This window comes from Falco rusticolus, chromosome 3 (assembly GCF_015220075.1).
Source record: "Falco rusticolus isolate bFalRus1 chromosome 3, bFalRus1.pri, whole genome shotgun sequence".
In the NCBI taxonomy this organism is placed as follows: domain Eukaryota; kingdom Metazoa; phylum Chordata; class Aves; order Falconiformes; family Falconidae; genus Falco; species Falco rusticolus.
In genome coordinates this window covers 55,352,315-55,372,245 of record NC_051189.1, presented here as the reverse complement: position 1 = coordinate 55,372,245, position 19,931 = coordinate 55,352,315, and the positions used below count along the sequence as shown (strand labels likewise).

At 39.5% G+C, this 19,931-nt stretch overlaps 1 protein-coding gene across 1 annotated transcript in view; it reads left to right on the top strand.

Annotated features, from left to right (window-relative positions):
* The window catches only part of LAMA3 (laminin subunit alpha 3), a 119,265-nt gene that overhangs the window by 27,124 nt on the left and 72,210 nt on the right, over positions 1-19,931 (top strand). The window contains exons 8-20 of the mRNA XM_037381515.1: positions 813-931; positions 5,517-5,607; positions 6,644-6,775; positions 8,531-8,593; positions 9,903-9,944; positions 10,076-10,213; positions 11,043-11,177; positions 13,737-13,871; positions 15,327-15,464; positions 15,985-16,031; positions 16,948-17,047; positions 18,261-18,313; positions 18,733-18,838. Of these exons, the coding sequence (XP_037237412.1) occupies positions 813-931; positions 5,517-5,607; positions 6,644-6,775; positions 8,531-8,593; positions 9,903-9,944; positions 10,076-10,213; positions 11,043-11,177; positions 13,737-13,871; positions 15,327-15,464; positions 15,985-16,031; positions 16,948-17,047; positions 18,261-18,313; positions 18,733-18,838 (1,299 nt within the window). The remainder of the gene's footprint in view (positions 1-812; positions 932-5,516; positions 5,608-6,643; positions 6,776-8,530; positions 8,594-9,902; positions 9,945-10,075; positions 10,214-11,042; positions 11,178-13,736; positions 13,872-15,326; positions 15,465-15,984; positions 16,032-16,947; positions 17,048-18,260; positions 18,314-18,732; positions 18,839-19,931) is intronic.

The following is a 19,931-nucleotide window of genomic DNA, read 5'->3' as shown; positions in this document are numbered from 1 at the left end:
GCCACTGTGAGTTCAGCTGTTACTTTTATTTGGCTTAACAGAAGGCAAAAGTAAAGGAAAGGAGCTAACCACAAACTACCTAAAGTAAAATGTATCACAGCTGAGACTTTAAACAACCATATACTGGGGAAATGAGTTATCTCAGTCACCTAATTCTATCCTTTTCTAGGTAATAATAGTATATTATTATTGGTGGTGGTATTATTGTTACTCATACCATACTTTTTGAATTCACAATTCTCAAGAAGTAGGATGAACTCGTGCTTAAAACTTCTCCGTTCAGAAGACAGCAGCTGGGTAAATGTATAGCCAAGTTTGCTGGTATATCTGTATCTAAGCTGAGTATGAGTTCTTTGATGTAGGTCTTTTTATTCAAATGTGTATATCTTATCTATAATTGTTTATTTTAAATAAAGATTTAGTGCACATGCTTGAGCCAAGATGTATTTTGAGGCATGGAAAAACAGAATAAGCATTTGAACATGTTTTTAGTAATTCTAAAAAACTGCTGAGACCATTCTTCTGGAGCTTCCTTGTTCTGCATTTATGCATAAATATGTAGTTTTGAGATGGTACAACTGTTTCCTCCTCTGACAAGCCTAGCAACACGTTTTCTTCATGTCTACGTGATCTTACCATGTTTCTGGTATGGAAATCCAGTTATTGACAGGTAAATATGTGCGTTTGAGCATACTCCAACATACCTGAGTATATGTATACATTAAAAAAATCTAAGTTTCTTTTTCACCTCTGCTACATTACTAAAATTCTAGCATAATAAAGAAAGCTGACTTGGGATATTACTTTTTCAGCCTGCAATTGCCATGGACATGCCACTGATTGCTACTATGATGCTGATGTTGATCAGCACCGAGAAAGCTTAAACATCCATGGGTATTATGAAGGTGGAGGAGTCTGCATTAACTGCCAGGTAAAAAGGTCGTTTTGGTCAGTTTAAATAAATTACATTTGAAGAAGGGCTATTGAAGTGGGACTGTGTCTACACCAGCAGTTTAGAGGCTGACCAGTCTCAATAGCTCAATTTCTCTGGTGGTGTCACTGATGCTCAAAGCAGGGAAACAGGTGTCTGAAAATAATTTACATTATACAACATTGCTTATTACTATATAAATTACACATATAAATTGTATTTGTGCTTAGTCCTGAGTGATTCAAATAAAGCCACACAATGCAACAGTTAAATCAACTACAAAAGTTCCCCTTCCTGTTATTACAAAGCCTGCCATTTCCCTACTTAACCAAAGGAAAAAAAATTAACCAAATAAAATTCCAGCTCAGGCCAGCTGGTTCTTTACTGCAGCAAAAGACAGAGGGCTGTCCCTCATCAGCAGAAATAAAGGAGGCTATAGGCTATACCAAGAAGGAAGCTTATAGATATTGAAGAAGCACAGAGTCATAGAAGGGACCTCTGGAAGTCATCTAGACTAGTGCTCCCCTCAAACCAAGGCCACATGCAAAGTTCTATCAGGTTGCATTGAGAAACATCTGGTGGAGTTCTGAAAACTTCCAAGGATACAGATTACACAGACTCTGGGTAATCTTTTACAGCACTTAATTGCTCTCATGGTAAAGAGATTTTTGTTACTGTTCAGTAGGAATTTCTCCAGTTGCAACTTGTGACAGTTAGCTTTTGTCCTTTTGCTGTGCATCTCTGAGAAGAGTTGGCTCTGTCTTCTGTGTGACATCCTCTTAGGTAGAGAAAAACTACCATTAGACACCTCTAATTAGACATCTCCTTGAACATCTCTTCTCCAAGCCAACCAAAGCCATTCCCTCAGTTTCTCCTTACATGTCATGTGCTCCAGCCCCATAACTATCTTAGAGGCATGGTTGGATTGAATCAACAAATGTAAATTTGGAATCAGAGACTTTATACTGTATCTGTCATTAATGGATAACATATTCTCGGAAGGAGAAAGAATGTCTGTTATCCTGAGTAACTTTTGTTCTGATCTGGCTAATTACTATCAGGAAAGATCATACAAGGCTCTGATCAACTTCGTCTAATCTTGGACTTACCTCTGCTTTGAGTGGGATTGAACTACCTGACCTCCTGAGGTCCTTTACCATCTGAATTATTCATTGGCTTAGTGATCTCAGGGTTAAATACACCCAGACTTATTTGGAAATTTGTCTTCCTTTTGTTGTCAAGTCATCTGAAGTATGACAAACAACTGACCAGAATGTAATTCAAGGGGAAAATTATCACCAAGCCTATGTTCCTATGAAACCTATGCATCATGATTTATGTATTGCCATGTTGTGTATTTAAAAATACAGCTGCATTTAAGCAACAAAAGAAAGGAAATATCCAGTAAAATTTATAGGGTATGTTTTCCATTTTATAGCCACAATATAATCAGATATTGTCCAAAAGGCAGTCAGAAGACAGTAGAGTTATTTTTATTAGCATGAGAAGAAGAAATGTTCTTTGTCTTCTAATTGACTTTTCTGTGCAGAACTTTATTCATGCAGTCTGGTAAGACTTATCATGTTGGTCTTTCCTGTCAGCTCTTTGTTCATGTAAGAACATTTCTCTTATATTGCTTCCAGGATAGAAAAGAGCAAAATTAATCTAAATCTGTGAGTCTCGGTTAGATGACTGATACTAATTGTTTGTAACCTAATTTTGTGGAAGTTACACGCTGATTAAATAAGTTTACCATGAATCTAATTATAGCTCCCCACCCCGGATAAAGCACATGGATTTTAATTTACTTTTTCTGCCTGTGTCAGGGAAAAAAGTGTTGGGAATGGATGCTTAAATGAAGAAGAGATAGAATTGAAATGTTGCATACAAAGATACATTCAATTTTTTTAGCATCTGGTAAGAAGGGAGGTCTGAAAATCACAGTCAGACCCCCTACTCAGAGCAGGTCTAATTAGATCAGGTTGCTCAGGGACTTGTTCAGTCAAGCCTTGAACATCTCCAAGGATGGAGATGCCACAGTCACTCATGGCAACTTGTTCCAGTGTTTGACTGCCCTCATGATAAATTTTTTTCCCTAATACCTAATTGGAGTTTTTCATGTTCCAATCTGTGCCTGTTGCCTCTCATCCTATTGCTGTGTACCTCTGAGAAGAGTCTGGCTTCATCCCTTCTGTATCCTCCGATCAGATAGCTGTAGGTAGCAGTAAGTTCTCCCTTCTCTTCTTAATGCTGAAGAGACCCAGCTGTCTCAGCCTCTTCTTGGATGTCATGTGCTTTGGTCCCTCACCATCTTGGTGGCTCTGCCCACCCCTTGTCCACAGCACCAGGTCATCTTATCACAGAGATCAATGAAGTTGATTGGCATACTTTGCCCTAGGTAAATTTATGTTGAATACGTCCAATCACCGTCCTCTCCTTTATGTGGTCTAAGATCACTTGTTCACTGGATCTCCTTCTCCACCAAGCAATGGGCCTAGCTTTTCTTTTGCTGCTGCTGTACTCCTGGAAACCTTTCTTTTTGCACTTCACCTCCCTTGCTAGTTTTAACTCCAGCTAAGCTTTGGCTTTCCTAACTCCACTCCTGCATGTATGGGCAGACTTTGTATTGCCACCAAGTAGCCTGTGCCTGCTTCCACCTTCCATGTACTTCTTTTTTGAGTTTGAGATCAATCAGGAGCTCTGTATTTATCTGTGCTGGCCTTCTACCATACTTGCATGATTTTCTGCACATTGGAAAGAACTGTTGTTGTCCTAAGGAGGCTGTCCATGAGAATCAACTAGCTCTCCTGTTCTTTTTTCCTCTCTAGGCCAGTTTTAGGTAAGCAGATACCTGAACAAGCCAAAATCTACTTTTCTGAAGACCCAGGACTGTATTTCTGCTGTTGGTCTTGCTTACTTGTCTCAGGATCTTGAAATCCACAGTCTTGGGGTCACTGCAGCTGAGACTGCCCTCAACCGTCACATGTTCTTCCTTGTTAGTGGGTCTCAATTTGGATGGAACATCTCCCCTAACTGGTTCATGAACCTCTATATCCAGAAATTGTCTTTGATACTTTTGAAATAACTTCTGGATTGCTTGCACCCAGCTGCATTGCCCTTCTGGCAGATACTGAGGTTGTTAGTCATCCACGAGTACCGAAGCTTTCCCTAGTTCCCAAAAGAAGGCTTCATTTGCCGCCTTGTTCAAGCAGTCTGTAACAGACACCTATTGCAGTATCAGCTGTGCTGGTCTGTTCTCTGATCCCCGCCCTCAAGCTCTGCACAAGTTCATCCCCTGCCCTAAGCTCCAGGGAGAGGCCCAGGCACTCTACAGCCCACACTGGGAGAGCGGCATCCACCTCTGGGAGCTCTGTCTGGGGTGGGGCCTCTGACGTGCTGTGGGAGTTAGCACTGGTAGTCTCCAAAGAACGTGCCCTGCAATGTGTTGAGACCGTTGCTGCACAATCTCCAAGTAGCCCTACACAGTCTTGAGCAGAGATGGTGGTCCCCTCTGTGCTCCTGCCATGCTAAGTGCTGCAGCAACCACTGTTGTTGTCTGCTGTGTGATGCGAGCATCATCTTCCCTGATCTCGTGTCAGCCTTTCCTAGCAGCTCAGATCTGAAGGTGCTAGAGGAGGCTCCTGGCAGAGCTGGAGACGGAACCCAAAACTGCTGTGCAAACTGAGAACCCCAACCATGAGCAGCAGCCAGCCCCAGCAGCATCCTGGGTGCCCTGCTCATGAACTGCCCCACCAGCCCCAAGTGCTGGGTCCCTGCTCAGCCCTGAATTGCAACATTTCCTAAGGAGGAACTAAACAGTGGGTGGGAGCTGCTTTGCTTGCTCCAGGGCAAAGCTTCCCCCTCCAGTTCCCTACTCACGAGACTATGAGCTCTCCAGGATGCCTTGTGACCATGATTTACTCAACCAGTGCATACCATCGGAGCTGCATGCTGCTGCTGCCCCACCGCAGGGGAGAGCTTTGCTGCAGGAGTTGAAACACACTCAGGACTGTGTTCAGAGGGGTGTTACATGGTTTTGCTGTAGTTCAAATTACGGTATGTTTTCTGTGTGCCTGAAACACATGTTTAGAGACATATACTTTTCTAATGGAAGATCTGCTTTGTGCTGACCTGACTGATCAGGTTTTGGTTTATTTTGATGTTGCTGATCTTAGGCACAGAATATTCAAAAAAGTAATATATAGTATGAGGGCTAATTTATGATGCAGTTCCCTGAATGATATATGCGTTATGATAAGAAAATACCATAAAAAGAGAGATGTGACAGGGAAAAGAGATTTTTTTCCCCTATATTTTTTTTTTAATAGCTCTTTTTTATAATGGTTTAAAGATAAAATTCAGCTGCTTTATGTGAGAACACCATGCTACAGAAATCTGTAGAGGACAGGTGGATAAAGAACACCAAATGATGAGCGCGGTCTTTATTGCACCCATATTCCATTTTTCTCCTGTGCTGATCCTTTCTCAGTTGTATATAGAAACAGGGTAAAGGATGTTATTGTTTCTTAATTCTTCCAAATTTCCCCTTATATCTCATATTCTCCTTTTGTTTTATATTACACAGCATAACACAGCTGGTATTAACTGTGAGAAGTGTGCAAAGGGTTACTATCGTCCTTACGGTGTTTCAGCAGGAGCTCCTGATGGCTGTATACGTGAGTCCTTCTCTGTTAAGTATCTTCTCATGGTGGTGGCGTGGGGAGGGGTTGGCTGTAATCAAGGCATGGGACGCATCCTTTGGGGAGGAAAAATGGTAGAGTGACCAAAAGATGTTGCAGAGCAACTGCAAATGATTTTTTGTGTTCCTTTAGACCCTTTTAAATGTATTTGTATTAACTTATGTGTCATATGAGCCTAAAGCTTCAGACTAGCAGCAGGACAATAAGAGGAAGTAAGCCACAAAAGTCTTCTGAGGAGATAGGATCATGTAAGCCTGGGGTGCTGCTACACACACCACAGCGAGGAGGCCTGACCTCTAGGAAGCTACTCTCATTTCCTACCCTCATGACCTTGCTTCTCTTTGCTCTTTGATGTAGATGTGAGGTATCCTTTGGCTCTTGGTCACTTGAAAAATTTATTCTATAGCTCAAATGGTCACAAGGATCACTACTGTTTTATGCAGTGCTGAACCTAACAACTAATAAATGATGCAAGAGGATAATTACTAATGTAACATTTGAAAAAGAAGACCTGAGTATAGGTGAGAGATAAGGGTTGAATTACAAACAGGCTGAAGGATCCTTGTGACAGGTAGGAGGAAGCTATGGTTTGTTGTGTTTGGGTATTGAAATGAACAAGAAGTCAACAGCTGTGACGTGCTGCTAGAATGTTGGACATGGTATATAAGGAAAGGTGGATGGAGCATGGTGCTTAGCCTAGACCATGAAGTGAAATGAGTGGATGCCACAGAAAAGGTAGTGGCTGCAGTGCTGTGGAGTAATAACATGCAGCTTTCTGAATTAAAAAAACCTAAACAGTCTAAGAAAATAACATGGGTCTTACTTCCAAGGGGTATCACAAAGACTGGTGATATAAAGTACTTGGAAAATATGTAACAGCGTGCAAATGTTAATTCTCCAAATAATGAGGCATTCACATCTGCAAATCTACTATTATAATTCCATGGTGCACTGCTGTAAAAGGCAAATTAATTCTTTTCAAAGGAGTGCCTAATTGCTGATACTTACTTAGCCTGCAGTTGTAACTCGGAGCGTGCAGAGGGCTGTGAGGAAGGGTCTGGCCGCTGCTTCTGTAAGCAGAATTTCCAGGGAGAAAGCTGTGAACGCTGTGCCGCTGGATTCTATGGTTATCCATTTTGTGTGCGTAAGTATTCAAATAAAAATGCCTCTTTCCTGTGTTTTAAATTTCCATTAAAGAATTAACAGTTTCTGGCATTTCAGCTTCATACGTTTACATTTGCTGATAAAGCAGTTGTCATGATACTGAAGAGTCTGATTTATTTTACAAAACAACAGTTACTTGAAAATCAAATAGATCATGCTGCATTCTTACAATTCTGAGTTCATTTTAGACATCTTCATCATGGCTACAGCCTCTCTCTCAGTAAGTCATGAACTCTAGTCCTATAGCCCTAGACAAATTGTTTAAACGTGTCTCAGGGCCTTTAGGTATAAAGAGCACTTGGACTAGGAAGTGGAACATGACCGTAGTGAGAGAGAGGGGAGAAAATGGTTATGTGTTCTCCTTAATTTGGGTGGATTTGGAACTTGCATCCCTGATAAACAAAGCTTGTGGGCTTTCAGAGGATTCTAAAATAAATAATTCTAAAATAGTGCCTGTTTAATGTTGGAAGGGCTCTCCTGGCAGAGCATAAGGCTCTCAGCTGTGCTCTCTTACTTCTACTGGACTGCAGATAGGTGTAGATATGTGATTGAAGGAAGGATTCCAGTTTGTTTCAGATTTTTTTAAAAGTGGTTGAAGGAAAGGTGTTTGTAAATCCAAAGGAAACAAACGTATTAGAAAAAACGATGCGATGTAGAACTGCTGAGTGGTTCCATTTATTGAAAATGGTAATAGATGCTATCTAATGCTATTGACTAATTGAAAATCAGATTCTTACTTTAAAACAAGGAGATTAAATTTAAGTGTTGGGAATTCAGAAATTTAAATGGTTTCCCCATAAACAAATTATATATAAAATAACTGAGAAGAAAATGTAATACCAGGATTGTGTTGGCTGCATAAAAGCTTGTGACTCCATGAACAAATTCTAAAAATGCACCAGTGGAATGTTTTGTGCCTTCAGGAGAAGAGAGTTTCTGACAGTTGAGAAACAAGGTATTGTTCTGGAGCAAGAACTGAGGTCTGACTAAAAGAGAGGTACTATGATGCAAATGGAAGAAGAGGGAAATCAATGCAAAACAAAGGGGGAAAAAACAGTGTAAAAAGTTGAATGTTGTTTGAATTCAATGGGTGTGATAGAATAAATCCTCTCTGTACAGTGCATTCTAGATTATCATATCTCATGTATCCTCTTGTTTGTAGTCTAACATTTTTTATTAAGTTCAGCTCAGGTAGATCCTGATCTAGGTGCCACTGATGTTTGTAGCTCATCAACTTTGGATCCCATCTTGGTGGAGGAATGTTTGTTAGGATGTCTTTCCCATTCCTAATATGGAGGATTCTCAAATAAAAAGCACCCAACATGTCATGAATTCTGGCAGTTCAGGTAGTGAGTGATAATGCCACATAGCAGGAGACGGACCTTCAGCTGGAAGCAGAAAATGTGCAATAAATATGGAGCTCCCTAGATAGGTCTCATAATACTGTCTAACGTAAGAAAACTTTCTGCACAAAAGGGTGGGGAGCCAGAAAGCAACCTGGTAGCATTTCCAAATGGTGTCTGGTCTTTCATACTGTTCTTTTGAGATGTCTGTACCTGAATTGGAGATTAAAAATAAAGTGTTGTTCGTAACTGAAAGAAAACTAAGCTAAAGTTGGTTACTAGAGTCATGTGAATATCATTCTCTTTATATTGACAGGAGGTGACTTCGTTGTTTGTCATTGAAATGAATGTGTCTGCTTCAAATACACCTCATTGTTTCTTTTGTTTTAAAGATACTCCTGTATATCCTTTTACTTCTCCAAATCCAAGAGATGCTATGGCTGGTGACATAATAGGCAAGTTCTTGGTGGTTTTTTTTCCCCATATCACTGTTTTATCCCATGTTGCTATTTTTCGTTGTTTCAGTGGTGCCTGCTCTTTCATGGAGATTTATGTAGTAATTTTGCCACTGTTGGTATTTATCTTTCAGAGAGCCTTTGTTCTTGCCAGAAGTTCATCATAGTGTCATGTTCATATTAAACAGTTTAGTGGGCCAGTTCCAGAAAGAATTATGGATCAAAATAATTTTTCCCAGCCTCTGGCAAACATCTGCAAAGGCTGACCGTCTTGTTTGGTGCTCTTATGAACAGATCCATCAAGACTTTCTGACATGTACAGCTTTCTGACACAACAACTGCTGCTTTGTGGTGTAAATCTCTTTCTTAAGGCTAACTAGCCTCTGCCTCTGGACTGTCCTCTTGCACCTGGCAAATTGTACGTTGCCCTTGGCAGTGAAGGACTTTGATTTCTAAGAGAGCTACACATTTCTTATTTAGCCCACTGCAAAGCTGCCTGAAATCCATACGATTCCCTCAGTGGGCTTATATTTTTTAGTATATGTTATTATACTGCAGTACAGAGACATCATCACAGCTAGCACTTAATCACATACATTCTTGTAACACACTTCAGAATTAAAAAGCCTCAAAATCTTCTTCATATCCTAAAATCAACATTCTTCCCCTTTATTTCTACTAGCTTTACTAGAACTGGAGTTTATGTTGGGAAATGAAAAAGTGTTTTCTTCTGTGAATGTAGCAGACACTGATATCTAAGCAGACAGTACAAATCCATGTATTACAAGTCTCAGTTGTTTTCTTGAAAGTGTCTGCAGTTGCCATCACAGCCCACAAAGACTCAGTCTCCTGTACCACTTATCTCCTTCGTATGGCATCCAAAATAATTGCCCTGGTAGGCCTCTGGGTATGCTGTGTCGCACATCCCCTTCTTTCACATATTTTTAAAAGGAAGAAGAAAGAAAACTCCAAAGAAAAATGAGTAAATATAAACAGGAGAAAACAGAATTTGAGCTTTTTACATTTGCAACAAGTATCATCTGAGTCTGAAGGCATAAGAAAGGCAGCTGCCTCTAAGTGGAAGCATCTGTGTCTGTGGAAATTGTAAATCTGTGCTGGCAGGCTAAGCACAATTACAGATTATTAATTTTTTAAATGAGATTTCCATGTGAGGGTCATACAAATAGTTTTGTTGGTTCAAGAATAATAATTACTTAGCACTGATCTGTTTTTCTCTGCAAAAATACAAGGAGTTGCATGATTTTTCTGCACTAACTTTGTTCCTTTCTCTGTTTTCTTTTGTAACTAGAAGGTGGCTGCAAACCAGGGTATTTTGGCCCCCAGTGTCTGCGTAAGTGCCGTAGTTTCTTTAATGTTTGGAGCCTGCTTCCTGGTGTAAACGCCAGCCATTGGCTTCCAAGTGTAATAGGAACTTTAAGATCGTAACGCTGCAAATGTTTTCTTTACAAATGTGCTCCTCAGCGTGCCAGTGCCACGGCACAGGAGTGCTGGGTGGTGACTGCGATGGAAATACCGGACAGTGCAGATGTCGAACTGGATTTTGGGGTTTTTCCTGCGATGCCTGTGCAGCTGGGTATTTTCATTACCCCTTCTGCCAGGGTAAGCCAAATGTTCCCTATCAGTAAGCGTATTCACAAAATACAGACCCAAGTTTTATGCTGAAGGATGAAGTTCTTTTGCCACAGAGATTTCATAAGGGGCTCTCCCAAAACTCACAGAAGTTAAAGAAGGGATGATGTGATGAGGAGAGATTTCTATCTAAAAATTCCCCTATCTCCTTGATTTCTGTCTGTGATGCAACTGTCAGACTCCAGTCTGGAGCTTCATTTAGTAACATTAATGAAATTTAGAATGCCTTTGGGAACATTTCTATTACTTACCCTTATTTAAAAAAAAACAAAACAAATTTGTGTTTAATTTGGGTTTACAAACTTACTTTGATGCACCATGCTGCTCTTTCTAATCAATAGTAGAAAACTGACTGTTTTAAAACTTTATTAAGTATTTCTGTATTGTCTTTTTAGGCATTTTATTAATGCCTCCCAGATGAGATTGTAAATCCAAACCATAAATTGTTTCATTTTAGTCTTAAAAAGGACGGAACTACTTTCAATAGCTAGCATACTACTTGGGGTTGATAATCAGACTCTGAGTGAAGACAGACCAAGTGCAACACTGATATTGAACCCAGTAGTTACTTCAAGCCAGATTCTTTTGCTCTTTCATTAAGCTCTCCCTCAATGCTGAATTATTACTGATGTGGGCAATCAATAAAAGCTGTTGTGAATCAAAATAAATCTGAAGGGAAGATTTTGGTCCCGTTGCGCATGAGGGGATTGCTTTTTGGTTTTTGTTTTTTTTCTAATTTCAAGAAGGATAAGAGAGCCTGTGAAGAGGCTGCCCCTGAAATGTCTTTTCTCATTTGTAGTGTGCGAATGTAACTTGGCGGGTACCCAGCCCGAAGTCTGCGATTTTCTTGGGAGATGCCTTTGTCGCTCAGGGGTGGCTGGACTTCAGTGTGACAGCTGTCAGCCAGGCCACCACTCATTCCCTGCCTGTCCAGGTAAGGCTGCCAATTGCATGTACAGCATCAAACAAGCCCTTGAAAAGGCAGACAGGAGTGTTTTTCAGATAATGTCTTTGCGGTGGGTGAAGCATTGTTCACAGCAGTAAATGGGCAAGGGATTCTTGTGCCCTACAGTGAAATCTTCATATATTCTAATTCTCTAATTCCAGGGATGTTTCCATAGTAAGGGAGAATTATATAGTCTGTATAGTCTGTTTTCTCACAGCTTGGGTGGTTTTTTTTCATGGTCAGACTGATATAGCCTCAGTCAGCACAGCTGTCTTACTAATAACCAAAGGATTTGAAAGCTGTTTTCACATGGAGGCTTACAGCAAAAGAGCATGCTTGACTACTAAAGAACTGGCATAGCAGAGCTGTGAAGCGCTAATCTACTTTTGCAGAGGCTCTTTGTTTGGTACCTTGTAAAATGTGTGTTCTGTAAATCTGAAAATTAGAAGCTCCCATTTTGTCCTTCATGGTGATTTCTCGCTCATCTTAAGATCGTCCGACAGACACCAAGCCAACCTGTGTCCATGTGATCATGAAATATGAAAGATCTCCATGGGATTTCACCAGTGTACCTGCCACCAAGCTCTAGGCTGCTTTTTACAAGAGAGGGAAACCAATGAAATAAGCCATGAATACCATAATGGTCTTATGTGTGTATGAGGAATGCAGTAAGTCCTACCTGGCCCCTAAGTTTTGTCTGCCTTTGCAGAGAGAGGCCCTTAATCCTTAGTGAATTTTACATTGAGAAAGAATACAGAATATTGCTGAGTTCTGTTATGTGCTTTCCTGTGCAGCTTAACAAGATTTATGTAGAATATTATGATTTACTTTCTTCTATCTCATGATTTTTGATTGTTGACTATGGTAGACTCCTTCCTTTTGGACTAATGTACTTGTTTATCTCCTGTGAAAGGACAACAGAATTCTTTATGCCCTTGCAAAGATTTTGTGGTACCAAACACAATGGGTGGAATGAAGAAATACCACATGATGGTGTCTTTATGGTCTGGAATAGATTAATGTTTTCTAATGAAAAACATAAAATCAGGATTCTGCATTGGTACACACTGTTCAGTGGTTTTAAAATACTCTAACCATTTCTTTTTTTGTTAGAACTGAATCAGGTAGCAGCCTTAAGGTAAATCAAACCTGTACTGAATACGTTTGAACTTTTAATGCCGAAAGCTGAAGAGAGACATGAAAGCTTAAAAGGCGATGCAGAAATAAATTGTGAAAGACAGATAAAAATAGTTGAAAACACAGTCAGTGGGATTACTCAAAACTGCTGCCGTTTATAGCTTTTTCTGTTAAAATAAGCTGCCATGGGTTTAAACTTAAACTAACGCAGCATGCTGCAAGCTGTGGTGGAAAGTGAACAGCCCAGCCTGCTACTCCAGTTTGGAGCTGTCATCTTCAGGGGGGAAGTAGATCTATAACTTTTTGGCTGCTTCAGCTAGAACTGATATCTCTGTTCTTACCTTGTTGAACCCAATAGAAGCTTTACTCAATAGGAGTGATATCAAAATAAAGGCTTTAAATTAATCAGTATTACTAAAATGAGGAGAGAATACAATATAATGTTCATCTAGGGGTGGCCTCTAGTTTAGGTGATGTTTTTGTAAGCTTCAGTCTCCGTATTTCTCTTATACTAACTTCCTAGGAAGCCCAGTGTCTTTACAGGCGTCTTTGAAGTAAACACAGCAAAGTCAGATGTCCTTGACTACAGCAGAAAGAGGAACCAAAAGGGGGAACCAGGAACATGAACACGGAACAGAAAGACAGTGTGTGTTTTGTATTTCTGTCAGTCAGCCATTTCTGTCAGTCATAAAATCCTTAACTGCAACACTTTGGTTTGTACCTGGGGGCAGCTGGGATTCCCAGCTGGGTTCCCATTCATGTACCTATAAAGTGTGACCCTGTGTAATGTCCAGCATCGTTTCAATAAAATAGCACATCTTATCTTATGTGATAGAGCTGTTAGCCTAAATTAGTGGTAACTCCAAGAGAAGTTTGTTGTTATAGTCTGACAACATGCCTTGTGTATTACATGCAAATTGCTGCAATACACTAGCCTGCTTGTAGAATTAAGGTGTCAGTAGTTCTTACTTTGTGCATCATGAACTTGTGCTTGTGAATCGTTACAAATAAGCTTCTTGTTAGCCATTAGATTTAGCCTAGCTTTGTGGCTGACGTTTCTCAGAGGTTATTTTTTAAAGATGTTAAGTACTTCTCTCATGTGGTGTTCTTTCCATTGTAAGATGGATTTCTGTCCCTTACACTGTTTTTTTGCAAGGCATCAAACTAAATCTCTGAACTGTACATTATAGAATTGCAGTAAGAGCCTGATTATAAGTGGTTGAGGAGGCAATTGCAGTGTAAGCATCTACTTCAGGATGTTTATTTTTGGTGGTAAATTTATGGTTCATCTGGTTTCCTCATGATTGCTTTACATTCAAAGGTAACTTTTTTGGCAATTTCTGGTTTAAGTAACTGCTGGTTTAGATAGGTACCTGTCAGGCTAGTTATTGGGGTTTTTTTTCTGTGTAGAATGTAACTGTGATGCTGTTGGCTCAGTGGAGAATACATGTGGTCCTGGAGGTCAGTGTCTGTGCCATAGTAACTACGCCGGACTTAGATGCGACCAGTGCGCTCCAGGTTATTACAGCTATCCCAGCTGCTTGCGTGAGTAAAAGCCTTTCCTCCTTTAATGGGGTTTGCCTTCTTATTTCTGCAATACAGAAGAAAACAAATTTTCTCAAATATATTTCCATCTAAAACTACTTATGTTACCATGATAGTTTTGTTCCATCCAAAGCCGGCAACAGTAGCACTGCAGATGGCTTCCTGGCAGGCACACACTCTGGTAGTCCTCCCTGGCACACCGTGGCTGTTCCTGTGCTGATTGGGTTAACGTGAGCATGGCATGTGAGTTTGGCCTTGGTGGAGTTGTATCTCTTTTTTAAAATATGAAATCTACAGCTTAGGGTGGACAATGGGCATTTACCTTTATGAGTTCTGGCTCACTTAACTTATAGAACATAAGCTGTGTTTCAGCTGGTTTGGGCTTCTGTATGATACACTGTCCTGTAAACTTTTAAGTACATTAGTGTGTGCTCTTGACATGTGCCAACATTGCACCATAAATTCTAGTCTAGAAGGGCTTAACTCTATTAATCTTCCATCACATCAACAATTTTTACTGCCTATGGGAATCTGTTGATCAGGCACAGAGTGTGAGTATAGGTTTTTCACATCAAGCAGAGGGAAACATGCAGGCTCTGTCCTTAAAATCAGCAAGTTACTTGATCATTATCAACAGGACTGCTCTTTCCTAGAAGTCAAAAGATTAGTGCTAACTAAGGAATATATCCTCAGAGTTCTGCAATTACTGGTCACCACAACCACAGCAAAAAAATAATCTGACATGTTTGTTCTCTTTCTTTGGGAGACTGTCTACTACTTTACAAAAATAATTGTCATTAATCTTTTCACCCTTAGACTCTATATGAGCAAGGATTAGTTCCCTAGGCTGTAGCAACATTGTTTTGTTTTTTTTTTTTTTTGTGTGGCATTATTCTTATTTACCCTATGTGTATAAATCATTGCACAAGTGTGACCTTACATAGGAGTCTGAAACAATAGGACTGTTGCATGGTGTATTTCCAAGCTTGCTTCTGGCCTCCTCTGCCCTCAGATCCAAAGGTGTGATGGGCATATTTTGCAACCATATTTTTAAGTGCAGGTCTAATTACAGCATTTGCCTTGTGCTTTTTGTTACCATAAGAAGATCAAGAAAGCAGGAAGCCAAACCCAAGCCTGCTCTTAGGATGGGACAAAGAAGTTGAGGAAGATAGATTTATTACAGTTCCAGATAATCCTACCTGTTTCTGTCAAGAACAGGGGAAGAAAACAATGGCAAGATGGTACAGATCACCTCAAACTCATAGGTTCCAAGCAGGGGTGAGGACCCTGTGAGTTATAGCAGGACTTTGTGAGTTATTTATTGGAAAGAAAAATGAAGAACACTTTATAGACAAATAATATTCAAAACCACTACAGTACTAAAGTTTTGGAAGGGGGTTGCTTGGTACCTACAGGGTGAACTCTCCCACCCCGTCTATGTTTGTTGTTGTGTAGCCTGTCAGTGCTCTCCTGACGGTTCCCAGCATGGCACGTGCAATTCCTCGTCAGGGCAGTGCAAGTGTCAAACGGGCATCATGGGGCGATGGTGTGACAGATGCCTTTCTGCAGCTGACAGTTTCCCCTACTGTGAAGGTAACACTTCCGAGGGAAAATCCTGTTTTGGGTCGCCCCTGTTTTTGTTGCAAGGTTCTCCAGGGCAGTCTGCTGCATGCAAAGTTTTACAGAAACCCAATGAAGCATGGGGAGAGAGGAAGGGAGGGACACACCAGGAGCACATATTAGATGAGCTTGTTTGTCATTCTGTATGCTATTTCATGAAGTGAACTATAAGAGTAAAGCCTTTTTTAGATGATGGCACAGGAGCGTTAAGAAAATGTCTCTCAATTCTGTAGGTTAATGCTATATTTTTCCAAGTGACTACTTTGCATACCAAACCAAAATAGTCTAAATCAGGCTAAATACACATTTGAAAAATCATTATTAAAGGCTTCTGCTGGTCTTGAAGTTTAAAATTCTTGAGTCCCTCCAAGGTAATCATACTAAAAATCTCTTTCAAACTCACACCTGTTACATTGTACTTCTGCACCACTACATTCCACAGCTCTGTTTTCAAAAGATCTTTCAATGTGTTTGTTTTTTTTAATTTCATAAGGTGTCAACAGTGAATGTGACCCTTCAGGCAGCATTGGCTCTCATTCTGTAAGTATTCTACCACTGCAGCTAACAATACATGTTAATAATTCATGTGCCTTTGCTGAAAGCATTCACTTCATTGCTCAAGTCCTGAAGCCTGCTCTTAGACCATGAAAGAATTGCATGAACTTATTTGCAGAGTAAGAGTGGCAATAAACTTTGTGTTTTGTTCTGTGACCATACAAGTGCAATTAACTGTTGAGGGTGGGAGGTTTTTTAATCTTTATATATGGAATATACGTACTGTTTATATCTTCTTGGTATGATAGAACACGAACATATACATCATGTATGCATATAAACCTATCCAAGACCGTCTGGTTCTGGGTTGCAACAGGCCATTTCAGCATCAAATTATTCTTGAAAAAAATATTATTTCTTTGTAACTGTTGCTATTCCACTATTATTGTTATTAATACAGTGATAGTTGTAATTGGTAGTATATTACCAGAAATCACAGTCATTGCCAAATGTGTGGCAAAGACCTAGATGGTAAATCAGACCGATGGAAGAAGTATCTATATAGGCTCATGTATACTGTTATGTGTACCTTCCACCAATAATGGAAGGAGTAAATATGAAAATTAATTATTATTTTAAAGTAAATTTGTTTTTTAAACTTTCTGCAAAACAGTTAATATTTTAGAGCAATTCTAATAAGGCTATAAAAGAATTGGAAAGTACATCCATTGAGGCATTTAGAATAAATTAGATACAGAAAAAATATGTAGGGTGGAACAATCCTGTGCTGATAGTATGAGACAAAAATCTAAGAAGTCTGAATCAGCCTCAGTTTCCACGCATCTGTAAAGGTCGGTAAACAGCCTGAGCTGTTAATAATAATAGGTTTTTCTTAGTACTAAAGAGCAGTATGTTTTTTTATGAAACAGATGAACCCATATTAACTCCTTTCTGTCATTAGGGCTATTGTCAATGCCTTCAGCATGTTGAAGGTCCTACCTGTAGTAAATGCAAACGACTGTACTGGAACCTGGCCAAAGAAAACCCTGAGGGATGTACAGGTATGGCTTCATGACATATTTCTTCAAGTTACAGAATGTGTTACATTCCTTTGAAAGTCATCTTTTTTTGCTGTCACCATCTTTGGTGCTCAGTGACTTTCACAACTCTGGTTAACAGCGTGGGTTTTGTGCTCCTTAATTGTAACACCAAATCACCCATGATACCAGCAGTTACTTTTAGAAATTAGACCATAATGTAATGAGTGCTTGCTAGTGCTGGACCAAGGTGTGCTCTGAGTTACAATGATGTGTACTTCATCCAGCCCTATGGCAGTTTTACTGGAGTGAGACGGGATTTCAGCCCTTAACACCAAAAGCAGAATTTGGCTCATTGTTTTGAGAAAAAGACGCTTTTTCGTTTATTGTCATCTCCTAGCTTGTAGAGGAATGAAAGGCCTTCTTGTGGCCTCAGTGTGACATGTTATAGATTATGTTTATAATAATACTGATCTGTTTGCAATTTTTAGTGTTTGCTAACAGCGAGTGTGTGTTTTTCAGGCAGATGATAATAATAATCTTAAAGATTAGAAAGGATTAAGATAAAACTCTTTAAAGATTTTTTTTCTTCCCAACTATTTCCTTTCTGACAGGTTCTACCACAACAGCCACCTAGATAGGATGAGTAGCCTTAGAGCTGATACCAATATCATTGAGTCTGACTCTAAATCTCTAAATAATACACAGTCTAAACATCTCCTCAGAGATTAATTACCGCACCCTTTATGTAATTAATCTTTTCTGCCTTCAGTCACAGAATCAATACAGGGTTTCACCAAACCTCTAAGTCACTGTAGCTCCTTCCCACAATATTTACTTCATTTATAATTCATATGGAGAGTTGAACTGGTCCCAAAGTAGCACTGCGGAATAGAAGGGTGCAGTCAGGCTGGAAAATGCTGTTTTGTATCAATTATGTGAATGTTGCTAAGAAAGAAAAGAAATGTAAATCCAAACTCAAGACTGTTTTTGTTAAACACAAGTTAGAACACTTTAAAGGACACCAGTAAATTACACATACATGGAAGTCCTCATTCTTTCTTTGCTTTTTCTTCTCACCTTGTGCCAGTATCCTTCTGCTGGTCTGAACCTTCCAGAGTAAAATCTGTCTTGTGGCACTATGACTCAAAATTGCAGATTCAGGGTGGTGGGTTTTTTTCCTGCAAAGTATCTTGGAAAGGTGAAATGCAGATTGTCTGTTTTTTCATCTGTGCAGCATGTCAGTGCGATGTGAGTGGAACACTAAGTGGAGTCGGAGAATGTCAGCAGGTAAAGTGAAATTAAAAGACAGACATTAATTAAATTGATTTTTGTAGAGATAAATTGTTGTAACATTTGGTAAGGTAGAAATGTTAGTCCTGACTATTGCTTTTGCACTTGAAGTGTTTGGTTTTATACAGCAAAGAAACAGTTTTATACATAAATTTTATATATCCTAGGAATGTATAAAAGATGTATACATTCTAAGGATGTATGACATTTCTGAAAATTTTTCATCATCTTGAATTTATATATTTTCTAATCTGTTCATTGCAGATGATAAATGACTGAAGTTATGTCCAGATAATATTTTTTGTTGAGATTTGAATGTTTTTCCTCTTTAGAATTAGAGGGAATTCAAAGTATTGAGAGATTAAAGTTCTGAAAAAGGTGCTGAAACATTTTTTATGAAATTGTTTTCTTCACAGGAAAATGGCCATTGTTACTGCAAACCTAATGTTTGTGGAGATTCCTGTGACACTTGTGAAGCTGGCTATTATGCTCTTGAAAACAAGAATTATTTTGGCTGCCAAGGTAAAATGAATAAAGGGCATCTCTAGTAGCACATTTGTACTTATAACAAAATTTGGTAGGCTGTATTTTAAAATGTGGATGTATCTGTTGAGTCACTTGTGTGCACAGCATTTTGCACTACTGCTTGTAATTGCTTGTAATCCATGTAACTACTCCTTTGCCTTCCAGAGGGAGAAACTACCAACTGTAGTTCCCAGTGGGGGTTTTGTTTTGCTTTGTTTTTTTGTGGCTCACTCATGAAGAAAAGTGTTCCCCTGAGTTCATTGTCCTTCACCTGCCTTCCAAGGTGCCTTATTTAACACCACTTAGTGCCTGAGGCTCCTCTGCCAAAGCCTGCAGTGAGGTCACACAAGGTGCTGCTGAAACTGCTATCTTATCAAACAAGATAACCGGGAGTCATTCCTCCTCTCGCTCCTCCCAAGTTGTGGGGCCAGGGATGATTGATTTTCCTGCAAGCATTACCTGTAAGAGTGGTAACTGTCTGTTCTGCTTAGCAGTTCTCTTAAGGCCTGCTGCTGCAATAAAACCCCTAAGATGTTATAACAGATACTAGCTTGATTTTTTTTTTTTTCAGGTATATTCGTGTACTGCTTTGACCCAGGGCTAAATGTGTTTTCAAGCAGAGGCAGATATAGCTGCGGAGAAAGTGGTCCTTCTTCTGAAGGATACTTGCTCTGCCATGTGTTTTGAGTGGCCCGGCTGCTTCAGCAGTTCCCTTCCCTCCTTGTCCCCTCACTGTTTAGGTTTGTTAAAATTATCGAAAGCACTTTCACTGACTTCAGTGTGCTTTACAGCTCTTCAGGGCCGGTGCAGAGATTTATTTTTAAAGCACTGAAGTATGTTGAACAATCATTTAATATGTACAAAGTTAAAAATAATGGCCACTGTATCAAACGAAGCTTTCATACTGATGTGTCAACCAAGGAGCTAATGAAAGGGATCTGGTTTCACAAAGGTGTCAAGTACTTTAATTATCCTTGATTTTAGTGAGATTACTGGTGTTTAAAGTCTTAGAAAACAGGATGCTTTTATGCTATGATGTAAATATGTGATTAGGAGCTTTCAACCTTTCAATTCAGCTTGAAATTTTAAA